This window comes from Salvelinus fontinalis, chromosome 5 (assembly GCF_029448725.1).
Source record: "Salvelinus fontinalis isolate EN_2023a chromosome 5, ASM2944872v1, whole genome shotgun sequence".
Classification (NCBI taxonomy): domain Eukaryota; kingdom Metazoa; phylum Chordata; class Actinopteri; order Salmoniformes; family Salmonidae; genus Salvelinus; species Salvelinus fontinalis.
Window position 1 is genome coordinate 45,589,362 of NC_074669.1, and position 16,676 is coordinate 45,606,037.

At 44.8% G+C, this 16,676-nt stretch overlaps 1 protein-coding gene across 1 annotated transcript in view; it reads right to left on the bottom strand.

Moving 5' to 3' along the window:
• The window catches only part of LOC129855671 (insulin receptor-like), a 106,221-nt gene that overhangs the window by 23,972 nt on the left and 65,573 nt on the right, over nucleotides 1–16,676 (bottom strand). The window contains exons 3-6 of the mRNA XM_055923574.1: nucleotides 12,834–13,158; nucleotides 873–1,012; nucleotides 517–664; nucleotides 82–296 (exon numbers count right to left, since the gene is read on the bottom strand). Of these exons, the coding sequence (XP_055779549.1) occupies nucleotides 82–296; nucleotides 517–664; nucleotides 873–1,012; nucleotides 12,834–13,158 (828 nt within the window). The remainder of the gene's footprint in view (nucleotides 1–81; nucleotides 297–516; nucleotides 665–872; nucleotides 1,013–12,833; nucleotides 13,159–16,676) is intronic.

A 16,676-nucleotide genomic window follows, 5' to 3' on the forward strand; every position in this document is an offset into this window, starting at 1 on the left:
TCTACTACATATATTATTATTAGCGTCTACTACGTATTAATATTATTATATTTTTTTGTCTAAAGTGTTGTCTGGTCTTACAGGAGGCCTGGTCTCCATTGGTCCTGCCGGCGATTTCATTCTTGATGTCTCTCCCCTTGGTGCCCGTCACCACCTCCATCTTGCGGATCTCAGACATGCACAGCTTGGAGTTGTGAAGGAAAAACATGCGCCCCTGAAGGATGGTCAGGTTGTGTTTGTTCCAGTCCCACAGCTGACGCAGGTTCTGGTTGTCAAGCGCGTAGAACGAGTAGTTCCTGAGAAGGTACATGTAGAGAGAGGTTGAGAAAATGAACAAACTAGTCAGTCTGTAAGACCTAAGGAAAATCTGATATGGCAGTAGAAATTAAAAAATATATATAATTATCTGCACACTGGTCTATGCTCCCAAGTACTATGTTAATTTGGACAATGTTTCGACCCCAAATCTGAAACAGAACCCTTTCCCTATATAGTGCACTACTACCCGAGACCTACCCATCTTGGGTCAGGGTCTCTCCTCGGATGATGTGTAGCTTGCGGAGGAAGGAGAGAGAGACAAGAGCATAGGCTCTCTTGATGGTCAGGTAGCCTGTTATCTCCTCCAGCTGACCCAGGTTCGCCTCCAGCTCTGCTGCTATGTTGTCTGATGGAGAGAGGGGAAACAGACAGTCAGTTCACATTGGTAGTGGGTCTGTGAGTTTCAATTACTTTCAATGTAAAGCATTTTGAACAGCTGGAAAAAAGTTGCTAAGAGAGTCTGCTAAGTGACTATATAATATACTAGGTAGGTGAGGGTGGTTGGAAGGAGTAGATGACGAGGTATTGAAGTGGTAGGTGTATACTGTACTCACTCCCTCCACGGATCTTGATGATTAGGCTGCCGTTGAGCACGGTGCATCCTCTCAGAGCCTGGGCTGCTGTCACAGAGTCCACTGTCTTCAGCCCTGTACACATCTTAGGACACAGCCCCGCACACGGGGTACAGTTCAACCTGCAGAGAGAAAGACACACAGACACTGGTTATGGCCCGCTGTCACACACATAACACACGGTGTCACCTCACAAGGACATTTCATCCTAGCAAAGGAATGAAATAACGGTAGTCTGTGATCAAAATCAGTGTCGTCAAGTTTGAGACATTCCTCAAAAGATGCCAAAACACATTGAGGAACTGATTGTTCTTATAGTTCCTCAAGGTGTTTTGGCATCTTTTGAAAGTTTAGCGAAAAATATTCTGTTTCCATCAGGCCTGCTATTACATTTTTTTATTTGACATGTACTTTACTGGCATAAAAAGGTTGGATGGAAACCTGGTTAGTGGCAATGCCCCAGATAACACATTCTATCGTCAACAGCTTATTTTACGAATGCGAAGACACAAAAATCAAACCTGTTTCCAAATAAATTATTGATGATTGCGGCAGGACAATATTTAGCAATTGGTGTGAACAGCGTCATAAACAAGACCTTGAAATAGTCTCACTCATCCAGGATGAAAGATAACATTCGGCAATAAAAGACGGGAAAAGTGCCTAATTGTAATAAGTGAGAGCGAAGGAGAGGAAGTGAGCTAGAAGGGGAGAGAGAGCATGAAAGGGAGTGTGCACGAAAGGGAGTGAGTGAGGAGAGAAACAAAAGGGAGTGAGAGAAAAGGGGGGGGGAGAGAGGAAGTTGTTGCATAGTGGAAGTGTTTATGCTGTGAGGCTCAGTGATTGCCTTTCTTTCGGTCTTCTGTCACACAGAGAGCATAGTTGAGCTACAGAGCTCTGATAGCTTTGCCTTTCAGGAATTCATTCACAAAATAGCCGAGCAGCGAGGGACCTAGTGAAAAGGGACTCGCGAGTTCATTCAGAAAACAAGCACTCGTTTTTTTTATCCCCTCAAAAATGACAAAATCCTGCTCGTTGATTCCACTTTCAGTCTTAGCATCCCTGACCACACGTATCGGTTTTAGACAAACTATCGTCCACCCTAGTGGTGGTGGTGGGGGGCGCTTGTATAGCAGCATGGACTCCCATTCTCTGGCTATCTTAATTCCCTGTTTATGAGTCCCAGCCCAGCACAGGAAACCAGTAAAATATGCGTTAGCCAGCGTGTGCTGAACCTCCTGGACCTTTCTGTTAATATCGAACCAAATGCTGCCGTGGGATTAGAGGTTCCATTTTATCAAGCTTCTAATGCTTTATATCAAATCAGCTAAATCTTCTTGTTTTTACACAGTTTAAATGTGGCTGGGTGGATAAACTCCATAATGATAAGGGAAAGAAAATACAAAAGGGCAAAAAAAAAAAAACATACATACTTAACACTAACTAGAGCATAGCGAGAATAAATAAAGTAATTGTATTTTAGAAAACAGACTGATCCAGCTGTGACCTTAAAAGGAAAGGAACACCATCGCTTCTGTGGACCTGACTGCCTGCCCTGAGCCTCATGTTAAAATCATTTACGATGCCAGTTTGAAAAAGATAGAAGGTTTTGGGCTGCAGCCCTGAGAATCTCTGCACGCTGCAGACTGGGGGGAGCTGCAATGCTGTAGGCCAGCCCAACCCCGACCTAATTTTTTATCAACACTCTATTCAAAAGGTTTTATTGTCTTCTCAGGAATTCAGCCTTCTCTGTGTTCCTCTCCACATCGCCCATTCAGTCACACCTCTCAGAAGCAAAGGTTCTGTTGTGATAACATCCTGTAGGTCTGATTGGAGGTTAACTTTAAAGTAATACCATTGGTCAACAACTTAGATTTTGAATCCAAACAACTCAGATGTTATAAAACGGTCTCAGATTCAAAAACAAATTCTCTTCTGTTCCTGGTGAGATTCTCTCACACACAAGCCACCCACACGCAATCCATCCAGTATGATGGGAAGGAAGTTCCTAGATGATCCATTTCATTCTGCAGCCATTGCGACATCAGGGACTATTGGGAGTCCTTCGCTGCTGCGTCCTGGTCACAGCCCTGTCTGTGTGTCTGGGAGGGTGATTGGTCTGGTTACAGATGCTCCATCACTCGGCCCAGCAGCGAAGGACTACAACAGTCCCTGATGTCGCAACGCCTGCCGAATGAAAAGGATCATCTAGCAACGTCCTTCCCATCATACTGGATGGCGCGTGTGTGAATCGCTTCACGCACGTATTGTACTACGCGACTTTAAGAAATGGCCCTCGGAACACTGTGTGAATCTCTCTTCTTTAAGCAATGTTCCTCATAGCCTTAAGGCACGGACGGACCAGTAGGATTGTTAAGCGTCTGCCGGCCGAGAGTACTTAGCACCTTTGAACAGAGTGCCAGACGTAATTTGCAACCTGAGTGCAAACCAATTCTACATGTAGAAACGGGCAAAAATGACATCTGTCAGTCGTTGGGGTAGTCCCTATGACACACCGTGCAGTCAGCAAACAAACGGCCCCCTACTGTACAGACCAACAATCAGTTTAGGGAGTTCTCTCCTTTAAGTCATCTCTATTAGTTGGCTGGATGCTGAGGAAAAGCCTTCAGCAGTGAGTAAACAGTCAGGAGGGAATTTAAGTAGCCCTATATTGCTCCCTCAGGTAGTTAAGCGTATAATAAAGAGCAATGAACTAATGAGAGGAGAAACAGGGTCTACCTGGTCAAATAAGGAATGCAGCAGGTGGGTATTCAGTATGAGAGGGTGTACACTCCAGGACTTCCAGTAAGTGTGTGTGTGTATGTGGTGTTTGCCTCCTAAATATGTCTATTTCTACCTCTCCCTATCTGGATGATGGGTATTTCCCCAGACTAGCCCAACACTCAGACACTGTCCTCTGGATAAAGCAACACAGCGCAACTCACATTGGAGATGCTGCCTAATACCTTCAGCAACACGTTCAGCCTCCACATCGGCCTGTCGACATGCTTGCTGCCTTCCCTACAGAACACACTGAGCTATATGATAAACACACAAACACCATGAATCATGGGGGGGGGGGGGGGGGGGGTCATGTCTCCTCATCTCTGCTAAACCAGTCTCTTCCTGAGACTTGACGGCCTAAACTATCCAAATGAAGCCAAATGTCCAAGACTGTAGGCCTGATCACGACGAGACAGCCTATAGAGAGGAGGCCAGAGACCTGGCAGTGTGGTGCCAGGACAATAACCTCTCCCCCTCAACATGAGCAAGACAAAGGAGATGATCGTGGACTACAGGAAAAGGAGGGCGAACACGCCCCCATTCACATCGACGGGGCTGTAGTGGAGCGTGTCGAGAGCTTCAAGCTCCTTGGTATCCATATCACCAATGAAATATCATGGTCCTAAAACGCCAACAAAGTCGTGAAGAGGGCACGACAACACCTTTTCCACTCTCAGGCGGCAAAAAGTTCTACACCCGCACCATCAAGAGCATCCTGCCTGGTTGCATCACTGCCTGGCATGGCAACTGCTCGGCATTCGACCGTAAGGCGCAACAGATGGTAGCGCGTACAGCCCAGTACATCACTGGGGCCAAGCTTCCTGCCATCCAGGACTAATATACTAGGTGGTGTCAGAAGAAAGCCCCAAAAATTGTCAGACTCCGGTTACCCAAGTCATAGAAAGTTCTCTCTGCTACCGCACGGCAAGTGTTACCAGAGTGCCAAGTCTAGGTCCAAAAGGCTCCTTAACTTCTCTAGGGTAGGGGGCAGCATTTGGAATTTTGGATGAAATGCATGCCCAAATTAAACTGCCTGCTTCTCGGGCACAGAAGATATGATATGTATATATCGTAGATTTGGATAGAAAACACTCTAAAGTTTCCAAAACTGTTAAAATAGTGTCTGTGCGTATAACAGAACTGATTTGGCAGGCGAAAACCTGAGAAAAATCCATTCAGGAAGTAGTTTTTTGGGGGGTTTTCTATTCAATGCCATTACAGTATCCATTGACTTAGGACTCAAATTGCTGTTTCTATGCCTTCCACTAGATGTCAACAGTCTTTAGAAATTGTTTCAGGCTTGTATTCTGAAAAATAAAGAAGTAAATTGACGACGTTATTGTCCGATTGAAATATTATCGATTATTTAGGCTAAAAACAACCTGAGAATTGAGTATAAACATCGTTTGACATGTTTCTACGAACTTTACGGATACGATTTGGATTTTTTTGTCTTCCTGTTTTGACTGCGTTTGAGCCTGTGGATTACTGAAGAAAACGCGCAAACAAAACGGAGGATTTTGGATATAAAGAGACTCAAAAGGAACATTTATTGAGTAAATGAATGTCTGCTGAGTGCAACCATATGAAGATCATCAAAGGTAAGGGATTCATTTTATCTCTATTTCTGACTTGTGTAACTGTTCTACTTGGCTGGTTACTGTTTGTAATGATTTGTCTAATGGGTTATGTTCTCAAATAATCGTAAGGTATGCTTTCGCCGTAAAGCATTTAAAAAATCTGACACCGTGGTTTGATTCACAAGAAGTTAATCTTTAAACCTATGTAAAATATGTTTTGTTTTCTGAATGTTTATAATGACTATTTCTGTATTTGAATTTGGCGCCCAGCAGTTTCACTGGCTGTTGAAGAGGTGGGACGCTAACGTCTCACGTACCCAAGAGAGGTTTTAACAGCTTCTACCCCCAAGCCTTAAGACTGCTGAACAATTAATCAAATGCCAACCTGGACTAATTGCATTGACCCCCCCCCCCCCTTTGTGCTGCTACTCACTGTTTATCATCTATGCATAGTCACTTTACACCTACCTACATGTACAAATTACCTGTATCCCCGCACATTGACAATGTACCAGTTCCCCCTATATATAGCCTCATTATTGTTATTTTATTGTGTTACTTTTTATTTATTTAATTGTTTTAAACGAAAGTTATTTACTAAATATTTTCTTAAAACTGCATTGTTGGTTAAGGGATTGTAAGTAAGCATTTCACGGCAAGGACCTGTTGTATTCGGCGCAAATGTATCACAAATGGCACCCTATTCCCTATATAAGCTAGTGCACTACCCTATGGGCCCTGGACAAAAGAAGTGTACTACATAGGGAATAGGGTGCCTTTTGGGAAGCAAACTAATGAAACCCAACAGAGGCACTGTGCCCTTCCTGTTCCAGAGCCTCCTGTTTACTGTGAAAGCATCGGGTGACACTCACTCAGAGCCACACAGGGAAAAGTCTTTGGGAACACAGAGGAGCACGGCACACGGTCAGCGTTATCACTCTGAGTGGGTGTGTCTGTGAAAGGAGTGTGTGTGTGTGTGTGTGTAAGGAGTTTATGTAGAGAAGAGACTGTTTACGTCCTAGCCAGGTCAGGGGACACATATGACAGTGAGACGTGATGTTTTACCCTCCTCTATTGTCATATTAATCTCAACTCTGCTGTGAGGTCAGCCAGGACTTTAACGGTTAACTACACATGCTGGAAAATGACAGTAGTGTCACCCAGTCGGCGTGACTAATGTGGCCAAAACAAGAGTTGCCTAAAAAACTACGTGTAGAGGTGTACAGTACACAGTATGGGTTCAGTGAGTGCTGTAGTGTCTGCTGACATCGCTGGTTGCTGACGCATGTGATGGAGGTGACACGTATGGAACAGTTGATAGTGGTGCACTGACTTCAGATTGAAGCAGTGGAGTTGATGGTGGTGTATCTACATCAAAGACTATCAATGTAGAATCGTGATGACTCAACACACTTCAGAGTGCCGCTGTGATCCTGCCATGTTTGTTATGGTGTTTCGACTGTGTCACTGTACATCTGTGTCCACTATGGCACCTGGTGTGACATCACTGCAGACACGTACATGGTGGTATATGATGGTGATGGTGATATATGGCTGTCATGTTATAGATCTAAGACTTACATGGTCGAGTTGATGGTGGTATCAGCCCTTGATCATGACTCTCAGTTCCATTACATTACACACAAGAGTTATTGGATTCATTGGACGAAGTCATCTTCTGTACGGAGGAGTTTTGTTAAGAGCCCCGACGATCGGTCTGAACATTAACACACATCGCTTGTGGAAGCATAAGGACCTTATCTTTCACATCAACGAGAAGTAATAAAAAAAAATATTATGTGAAATTGATACACACCGTTATAGGGTTAGAGTTCCAACAAGGCCATATATCTTTGTTTACGGAAAACAGACGTGACCACCTGTGCTAATTAGCTATCTAGCATGCGCCGAACACTTGTAAGCATAACTCTGGAAGTGTAGCGGAAATGTAGTTTCATTGGATGGAGAAACCCATAGCTGTATATATTTGTGCAAAAATCCTACAGTGCCTTTTTAATTTAAAAGACTCTTTCTCGCTGATGAAAGATAAGGGCCATATGTTCCGAAAGCCGTATCGTAAGCGACGATTATTGACGTTGCTAAATGTTAAAACACAGCGTCGGGATTGTAGTTCACATGAGCCAGTCATGGGTGAAGCAAACAGCTGAAAACTGTAGGAAGAAGGCAGAATGCCGCCTAGAGTTTGAGAGCTAATGATGGTATATGACTGTCATGTTGTAGATCTAAGACGTACATGGTAGAGTTGATGGTGGTATATGGTGGGATGTGCATCTTTGCCTTTCAAGACGATTCGATATGTATCTAGATACAGTACATTGGCTCCGATATGTTTAGTTTTAAACAAATTAATGTGATTCGGTTTGATACACTAACATTTGTTGCATAAACACATTCATTTTCCATTCTAAATTAAAATCTGCTGCTGATGGAGCTCCTGAGCTGGATCTGCCTGAGCTGACGTGTGTGTGTGTGTGTGTGTGTGTGTGTAAATTATGTATATGGTGTAAATTATGTATATAGGCACGTGAGCAGAACCATAAGGGAAACTGGGCATCTAACACCCCACTATCAGTTGGGGGGGCAATGTTTTCTTTTTGTCCCACCCCACTCTTGATCTGAAATCATCACCCACTAAATCGCTTGTTATTTTTGCAGCAATTTTTTTTAGAGCTAGTAATTGTCACGACTACTCCCGCTCCGGCACTTTAAGTCGCAGGTCTGCTAACCACCGGTCCTGGCAACCCACATTACGCACATCTGGCAACCATCATTGTGCACACCTGCTCCACATCGTTACGCACACCTGGACTTCATTATCACCCGGATTAATCTCCCTTTATTTAGACCCCAGTAACTTCAGTCTTCAGTCAGTATTGGTTTTGTTTATCAAATCAAATTTTATTAGTCACATGCTCCGAATACAACAGGTGTAGACCTTACAGTGAAATGCTTACTTACGAGCCCCTAACCAACAATGCAGTTTAAAAAAAAATACAGATAAGAATACAGAAATAAAAGTAACAAGAAATTGGCCTCCCGGGTGGCGCAGTGGTCTAAGGCACAGAGATTCTGGGTTCGATCCCAGGCTCTGCCGCGACCGGAAGGCCCATGGGGTGGCGCACAATTGGCCCGGCGTTGGCCGGGTTAGGGAGGGTTTGGCCGGTCGCACACTAGCAACTCCTGTGGCAGGCCGGGCGCAGTGAACGCTGACCAGGTCGCTAGGTGTAGGGCGTTTCCTCCGACATGTTGGTGCGGCTGGCTTCCGGGTTGGATGTGCGTTGTGTCAAGAAGCAGTGCGGCTTGGTTGGGTTGTGTGTCGGAGGACGCATGGCTCTTGAACTTCGCCTCTCCCGAGTCCGTACGGGAGTTGCAGCGATGAGACAATCGAATACCACGAAATTGGGGAGAAAAAGGGGTAAAATAATAATAAAACATTTTAAAAAGTAACAAGAAATTAAAGAGCAGCAGTAAAATAACAATAGCAATACTATATACAGGGGGGTACTGGTACAGAGTCAATGTCCTGCCTGGTGAGTTGAGGTAATATGTACATGTAGGTAGAGTTATTAAAAGGACTATGCATAGATGATAACAAAAGAGAGTAGCAGCGGTGTAAAAGAGAGGGGTGGGTGGGGGCAATGCAAATAGTCTGGGTAGTTAAGGATATCTCTCAGATGGTCAACAAACAGGAACACCTACTCTGTCACCACCACAACCAGCTGGCTCAACTGGGTACAGTAATGGATAAGGTCCTCTGCATTCTCCACCACCTCGAGGATTAATCTCCAACGAGCGGTGGATCCTCTACCACGAGTCGTCCCAGAGAGCCAGTCCCCCAGCCCATCCAGCAGTCTGCCCAGGTCAGCGATGCCCGATTGTCCCTCCCGAACAAATAGGACGGGACTGGCTTCCGTGGCTGCCTACTCCAGTGCTCTCTATTTCGCCCATCAGACAGGAACCCCATCCACCGAGAGGTCTAAAGTTGCCACGGTCATTTCCCTGCTAACCTTCGAGAGCGCTGGCACACCCTCGTCTCTCGCCTTCCTGCAATGGTCGTCCTGAAACAGAGCCTGAACCCATGGAGGTAGGGGCCACACACCTCCCCGCAGTGTCACCAGAGACAGCTGGGGCTCTGTTCCTATTGTGTTCAGGTGGGGCACCAGCTTCTGCAGTGCACGGTGCATTCTAACCCGGAGTCAACGAGGGCAGGGGGTGGGCCGCATGATCATCCGTCTCCTGGGGTAGGCATGAGTATTCCATCATCACTTTCTGCCAAACCCTTACTGGTTTCCATTTCATGTGTCCCCTGACCTGTGTAGTTTCTACAGCTCTAGTGGACTCCGGCGCCACAGGGATTTTCATAAACCTGGCCCTCGCCTCCTCCCTGAACATCACCTCATACCCGCTCTCCTCTCCCATTCCAAGTACTGGATAGTCGACCATTGGGATCCGGCACAATAACGCACATTACAGAACCACTCACCCTCACAGTGGAATCCATCTATCAAAAAAGCCTTCCCTTCGTCATTATCAATGCACCAGTACACAAAGTCATCCTCAGCCTCCCGTGGCTCCAATGTCATGACGCCAACATCTCATGATTGAGGATGAAAATCAGACTGGGCACCTGAATTATCTGCTTTCCCTTCCCCTGTGTTTCCATGTCGGTTGAGAGTCCTGTGGTTGCCCTCCAGCCCAACATCCCGGAGGTATACCAGGATCTCCGGGAGGTTTTCTCCAAGACCCAAGCAACCCGTCTCCCTCATCGCCCCTGGGACTGTGCCATCAACCTGCTTGCAGGCTCTGCGCCTCCGCATCTACCCTCTGTCGGTGGCTGAAACAAAGGATATGGAGGAGTACATCCAGGAGGCTCTCCATCAGGGTTTCAGCCCCTACGTCGGCAGGCTTGTTCTTTGTGGCCAAGAAGGGCGGAGGTCTACGCCCGTGCTTCTATTACAGAGGGATCAATTCCATCACCAATAAGTACCGCTACCCTCTCCCGTTGGTGCCGGCCGAGATCTAACAGCTACGCTGGGCCCGTTAAAAAAAAATAATAATAATTGCACCGGGAGGTTTTCTCCAAAACCCACCCTACCCGTCTCCCCCATCGCCCCTGGGATTGTGCCATCGACCTGCTTGCAGGCTCTTCATCGGAGTGCCTACAATATGATCCGCATCCTGGAGGGGGATGAATGGAAACCGCATTCAGCATGGTGTCTGGTCACTACGAGTACTTGGTGATGCCTTATGGATTAGCCAATGCTTTGTTGGTGTTCTAGGTATTCGTTAACGAGGTGTCCCGGGACATGCATGGGTGCCAGGTGGTCGTGTAGATCGACAACATCCTGGTCTACTCGGCCCCCTTGGAGGAACAAATCGCCCATTTCAGAGTAGTCCTAGAACGCCTCCTGGAGAATCATCTGAAAGTGAAAGCGGACAAGGGCCAGTTCCATCAGGTCGCTGTCTACTTCTTTGGATACCAGATCAGTCCACAGGGAGTGATGATGGAGGAGAGGAATGTCAATGCAGTCAGATCATGGCCAGTCACAACCACCATAAAGGGGTTACAACGGTTTTTGGGGTTTGCATACTCCGACCGTCGCTTCATTAGGAACTTCAGCTCCATCGCCTCTCACCTCAAGGGTGGTCCCCATAAGTTGGTGTGGAGTCCTGCAGCCGATGACGCCTTCCATATACTGAAGGGGCATTTCACCTCGCCCGTTGCACCCTTCGTGGTGGAGGTGAACGCTTCAGAAGTGGGCATGGGGGCCGTCCTGTCCCAACGTCAAGGTAACCCACAGAAATTGTATCCATGTGCATACTACAAAAAAAACGGTCTCCTGCAGAAAGGGACTATGACGTCGGTGACCGGGAGCACTTGGCGGTGAAGTTGGCATTAGAGGAGTGGGGAGACTTGCTGGAGGGCGCTAAGGAAGCATTTCTCATCCTCCCCGATCATCGGAATCTGGAGTACATACGGACAGCGAGGGGGCTGAACCAGCACCAAGCAAGGTGGGCCCTATTCTTCACTAGATTCGAATTCACCTTGTCATATCGCCCAGGTTCAAAGAACATCAAAGCCGATGCCCTGTCCTGTTTTGATTATCTTCATGTTTCTTGTTATTAAACTCATCTTCTGCACCCGCTTCCTGACTCCCTGTGTATATGTTATAAGAATGTATCAATATTTATCTTTACAAATTTGCTATGACATTGCCAGTGAATATATGCACAACTTTGGATTTCACCCCCGTCTCATAATGGAATGGTTTAGACCGTTTGGAAGTTTTTATGACTTGAAGTGAGCTTCTCTTCTTCAAGGTCTCCTGCTTTGGCCATGCTGTGTGGGTAGAAAAAGTGACTGATGTCCTCATTATGAAATGATATACTTTACCCGGTATATCTAAAAATGCCAACTGATTGTTTCAAGCAAAACGACCAAAACTATTGCTGATGTTGAACCTGAACAATCGAAATTAAATCGAATGTATAGCCAGATGAGAGTTGTCTCTGGGGGTAGTTTAGGCTACATTTATTCCGTTAAAACACCATTTTCAACAGGGCATTTGATAAAAATAACATAGCAAATTACATTGGTTGTCACTCAACTAATAAAGCCTAATATTGCGCAACCTATTTTACAAACATTTTGAATGCTGAAGGTTACCCGCAGATGTGCCAGGTCAGGAATAGGCCTACCTCTCGTTGGTCAGCGTGCGAAGCTGCGCAGTGTGCACATTTTGACTAGGCTACTAATATTGAATGCAAAACGACTTGTAGATCAATGACTCAACACAATTACATGCTTAGTTCAACACTGAAGGAGAGGACTCAGTTTTATTCCGCAGGTATTTTTGGAAGGTATAGTAAAGCCCCATTTCCTCCCTAATTACGTGGTATCCAATTGGTAGTTACAGTCTTGTCCCATCGCTGCAACTCCCCTACGGACTCGGGAGAGGCGAAGGTCGAGAGCCATGCGTCCTCCGAAACGCGACCCTGTCAAGCCACACTGCTTCTTGACACACTGCTCGCTTAACCCGTTAGCCAGCCACACCAATATGTCAGAGGAAACACCGTCCAGCTGGTGACCGAAGTCAGCTTACAGGCACACGGCCCGCCACAAGGAGTCGCTAGAGCGCGATGGGACAAGGATATCCCAGCCAGTCAAATCCTCCCCTAACTCAGACGACACTGGGCCAATTGTGCGCCACCTCATGGGTCTCCCGGTCACGGCCAGCTGTGACCGCGAGACTGTAGTGACACCGTACGCTGCTGTGCCACTCGGGAGGCCGGGAAGATATAGTAAATTGAGCAAAAACATTTTGAACTGGCAATTCGTAACGTTTGGACCGATTTCCTGACCAATGCATTCTACATTTGGATGGGTTTTGAGTCCCGCCGACCGATGTACTCATATCTCAAACATGTGAACAGGGGACTGATGCGTATTGGTGAATCGTTAAACCCCTAGTAAACGGCTGTCATGTCGTAGATCTAAGACTTACATGGTATAATTGATGGTGGTATATGGCTGTCATGTTATAGATCTAACACTTACGTGGTAGAGTTGATGGTGGTGTACCCAGAGGGGCACTCTGGGATGCAGGCTTTGTTGTGGATGACGTACTCATGGCAGTCGCTGCTCTTTCCATTCTTGCACTGGTTGTGGAGGTCCTGGCAGAAGGAGAGAGAAACGCAGCGCCAGCCCTTGAAGATGTAGTATCCCTGGGGACAGCGGTCCACACAGGTGTCCTGGTGCTGGAGGTTCTGGCAGGCCACACAGCTGCTGGCGTTGCCTGCCTCCAAGCAGCCTCCCAGGCACTGGTCGTGGCAGCAGTGGCCATGCTGGGTACAGGCCCGATGCTTACAGGTGGAGGGACACACTGTGGAGGGAGAATGAGTGGGGGAGGGAGAGAGAGAGCGAGAGGGATGATGGTTAGAGTTCAAACTCAATACAGGGGACTGTCTGAATTGTCTTGAATCAGCTCAGACTGTAGATATTACTAACATCTGGATCAAATATATTACCCAGTCTCACTGAGTAAAAAGCATCCCCCCAAATGAGTTGACTCACACCTAAATGATTGCAGAGGTGCTAACTAACGGAGAGTAAACTACGTCAAAAGAAAGTCACAGTATATATAATTGAAGTCGGAAATTTACATACACCTTAGCCAAATACATTTAATCTCAGTTTTTCACAATTCCTGACATTTAATAATAGTACAAATTCCCTGTTTTAGGTCAGTTAGGATCACCACTTCATTTTAAGAATGTGAAATGTCAGAATAATAGGAGAGAGAATGATTTATTTCAGCTTTTCTTTCATCACATTCACAGTGGGTCAGAAGTTTACATACACTCAATTCATATTTGGTAGCATTGCCTTAAAATTGTTTAACTTGGGCCAAACGTTTTGGGTAGCCTTCCACAAGCTTCCCACAATAAGTTGGGTGAATTTTGGCCCATTCCTCCTGACAGAGCTGGTGTAACTGAGTCAGGTTTATTGGCCTCCTTGCTCATACACACTTTTTCAGTTCTGCCCACAAATCTTCTAGAGGATTGAGGTCAGGGCTTTGTGATGGCCACTCCAATACCTTGACTTGGTTATCCTTAAGCCATTTTGCAACAATTTTGGAAGTATGCTTGGAGTCATTGTCCATTTGGAAGACCCATTTGCAACCAAGCTTTAACCTGTTATGGACAGGGGGCAGTGTTTCCACTTTGAATGAATTGCGTACCCAAACAGAATTTCCTCCTACTCTGCCCCAGAAGGTAATACATGCATATTATTACTACTATTTTAGAACACACTCTGACGTTTCTAAAACTGTTTGAATTTTGTCTGTAAGTAGAACAGAACTCATTTGGCAGACAACAACCTGAGAAGACTTCCAAACAGGAAGTGAGAACTCGATTTTCAAAACAGTGCCAAATGATACCTATTATAGTTATGGATAAGCAAACACTTCCTAGGGCTTCCACTAGAAGTCACCGTCTTTAGATTTTGGTTATATGATTCTACTATAAAGGAGGGGCTCATAGGAGCTATTTTACTGAGTGGTCTTCAGAAATTCTCAGTCTCATTTTGCGAGCGAGCGAGAGAGAGTGCTCTCGTTCCAATGCTCTTTCTTCAGACAATGAAATTCTCTGGTTGGATCCTTATTGATGTTTAATGTTAAACACATCCTAAATATGGATTGCATACATCATTTGACTTGTTTCTACGACCTGTAACGGAACTTTTTGAGTTTTTGTCTGGAGGGATTGCTCGTGCGTCATGAAAATGGATTCGTGGGCTGAACATGCTAACAACAAGTGGCTAAATGATGGGCTTTATGGAACTTTTCAGTCATTTATTGTCGAACTGAGAATCCTGGGAGTGCCTTCTGATGAAGTTATTCGAAGGTAAGTGCATATTTATAGTGTTTTTGTAGCTTCTGTTGACGCCAAAATGGCGACTATTTCTTTGGCTGGATTGTGCTCTGAGCGCCGTTCTCAGATTATTATTTTTCCGTAAAGTTTATTTTGAAATCTGACAGCGGTTGCATAGAGGATAAGTTTATCTTTAATTTTGTGAATAACACTTGCATCTTTTATCAATGTTTATTATGAGTGTTTCTGCAAAATCACCGGATGTTTTGGAATCAAAACATTACTGCACATTATATATATATATATATATATATATATATATATATATATATATATATATATATATATATATATATATATATATATATATATATATGCACATTATCGAACAAAACATAAATGTATTGTGTAACATGATGTCATATCTGATGAAGATGTTCAAAGGTTAGTGATTCATTTTTTCTCTATTTGTGGGTTTTGTGAAAGCTATATTTGCTGTGAAAAAATGTCTGTGCTTTTTTGGATTTGGTGGCGAGCTAACATAAATATATGTTGTGTTTTCGCTGTAAAACATTTTTTTTTAAATCGGACACATTGGCTGGATTCACAAGATGTTTATATTTAATTTGCTGTATTGGACTTGTTAATGTGTGAAAGTTAAATATTTCAAAAAAATATCTTTCAATTTCGCACGCTGCCATTTCAGCGGAATGCTGTGGGTGTTTCCGCTAGCGGAACCCCTGGGCGAGAAAGGTTAACTTCCTGACTGATGTCTTGAGATGTTGCTTCAATATATAAACATACTTTTCCTTCTCATGATGCCATTTATTTTGTGAAGTTCACCAGTCCCTCCTGCAGTAAAGCAGCCCCACAAAATGATGCTGCCACCCCCGTGCTTCACGGTTGGGATGGTGTTCTTCAGCTTGCCAGCCTCCCCCTTTTTCCTCCAAACATAACGAGGGTCATTATGGCCAAACAGTTCTATTTTTGTTTCATCAGACCAGAGGACATTTCTCCAAAAAGTACAATCTTTGTCCCCACATGCAGTTGCAAACCGTAGTCTTTTTGGTCGGTTTTGGAGCAGTGGTTTCTTCCTTGCTGAGCGGCCTTTCAGGTTATGTCGATATAGGGCTCGTTTTACTGTGGATATAGATACATTTGGATCCTTTTCCTCCAGCATCTTCACAAGGTCCTTTGCTGTTGTTCTAGGATTGATTTGCACTTTTCGCACCAAAGTACGTTCATCTCTAGGAGACAGAACGCTTCTCTTTCCTGATCGGCAGCGTGGTCCCATGGTGTTTATACTTGCATACAATTGTTTGTACAGATGAACGTGGTACCTTCAGGCATTTGGAAATTGCTCCCAACGAAGAACCAGATTTCTGGAGGTCTACAATAATTTTTTATGAGGTCTTGGCGGATATATTTGGATTTTCCCATGATGTCAAGCAAAGAGGCACTGAGTTTGAAGGTAGGCCTTGAAATACATCCACAGGTACACCTCCAATTGACTCAAATGATGCCAATTAGCCTAACAGAAGCTTCTACAGCCATGACATCCTTTTCTGGAATTTTCCAAGCTGTTTAAAGGCACAGTCAACTTAATGTAAACTTCTGACCCACTGGAATTGTGACACAGTGAATTATAAGTGAAATAATCAGTCTGTAAACAATTGTTGGAAAAATCACTTGTGTCATGCCCAAAGTAGATGTCCTAACCGACTTGCCAAAACTATAGTTTGTTAACAAGAAATTTGTGGAGTGGTTGAAAAACAAGTTTGAATGACTCCAACCTAAGTGTTTGTAAACTTCCGACTTCAACTGTATATGGTCATTTCCACCGAAAAGTCCCCATGAGCGCCAACATGTGACGTTCATAGGAGCATTCCAAATTGGGTGTGTCATGAAAGCTAAGAGTCTATATTTTGGGGAAATGGAAGGCATAGATAACTATTTCAACCATTTTCCATCTTAGAAACTTGGCATAAGTAAAAGATTTGAGTTCTGGATAAATGGGTCTTCCCGA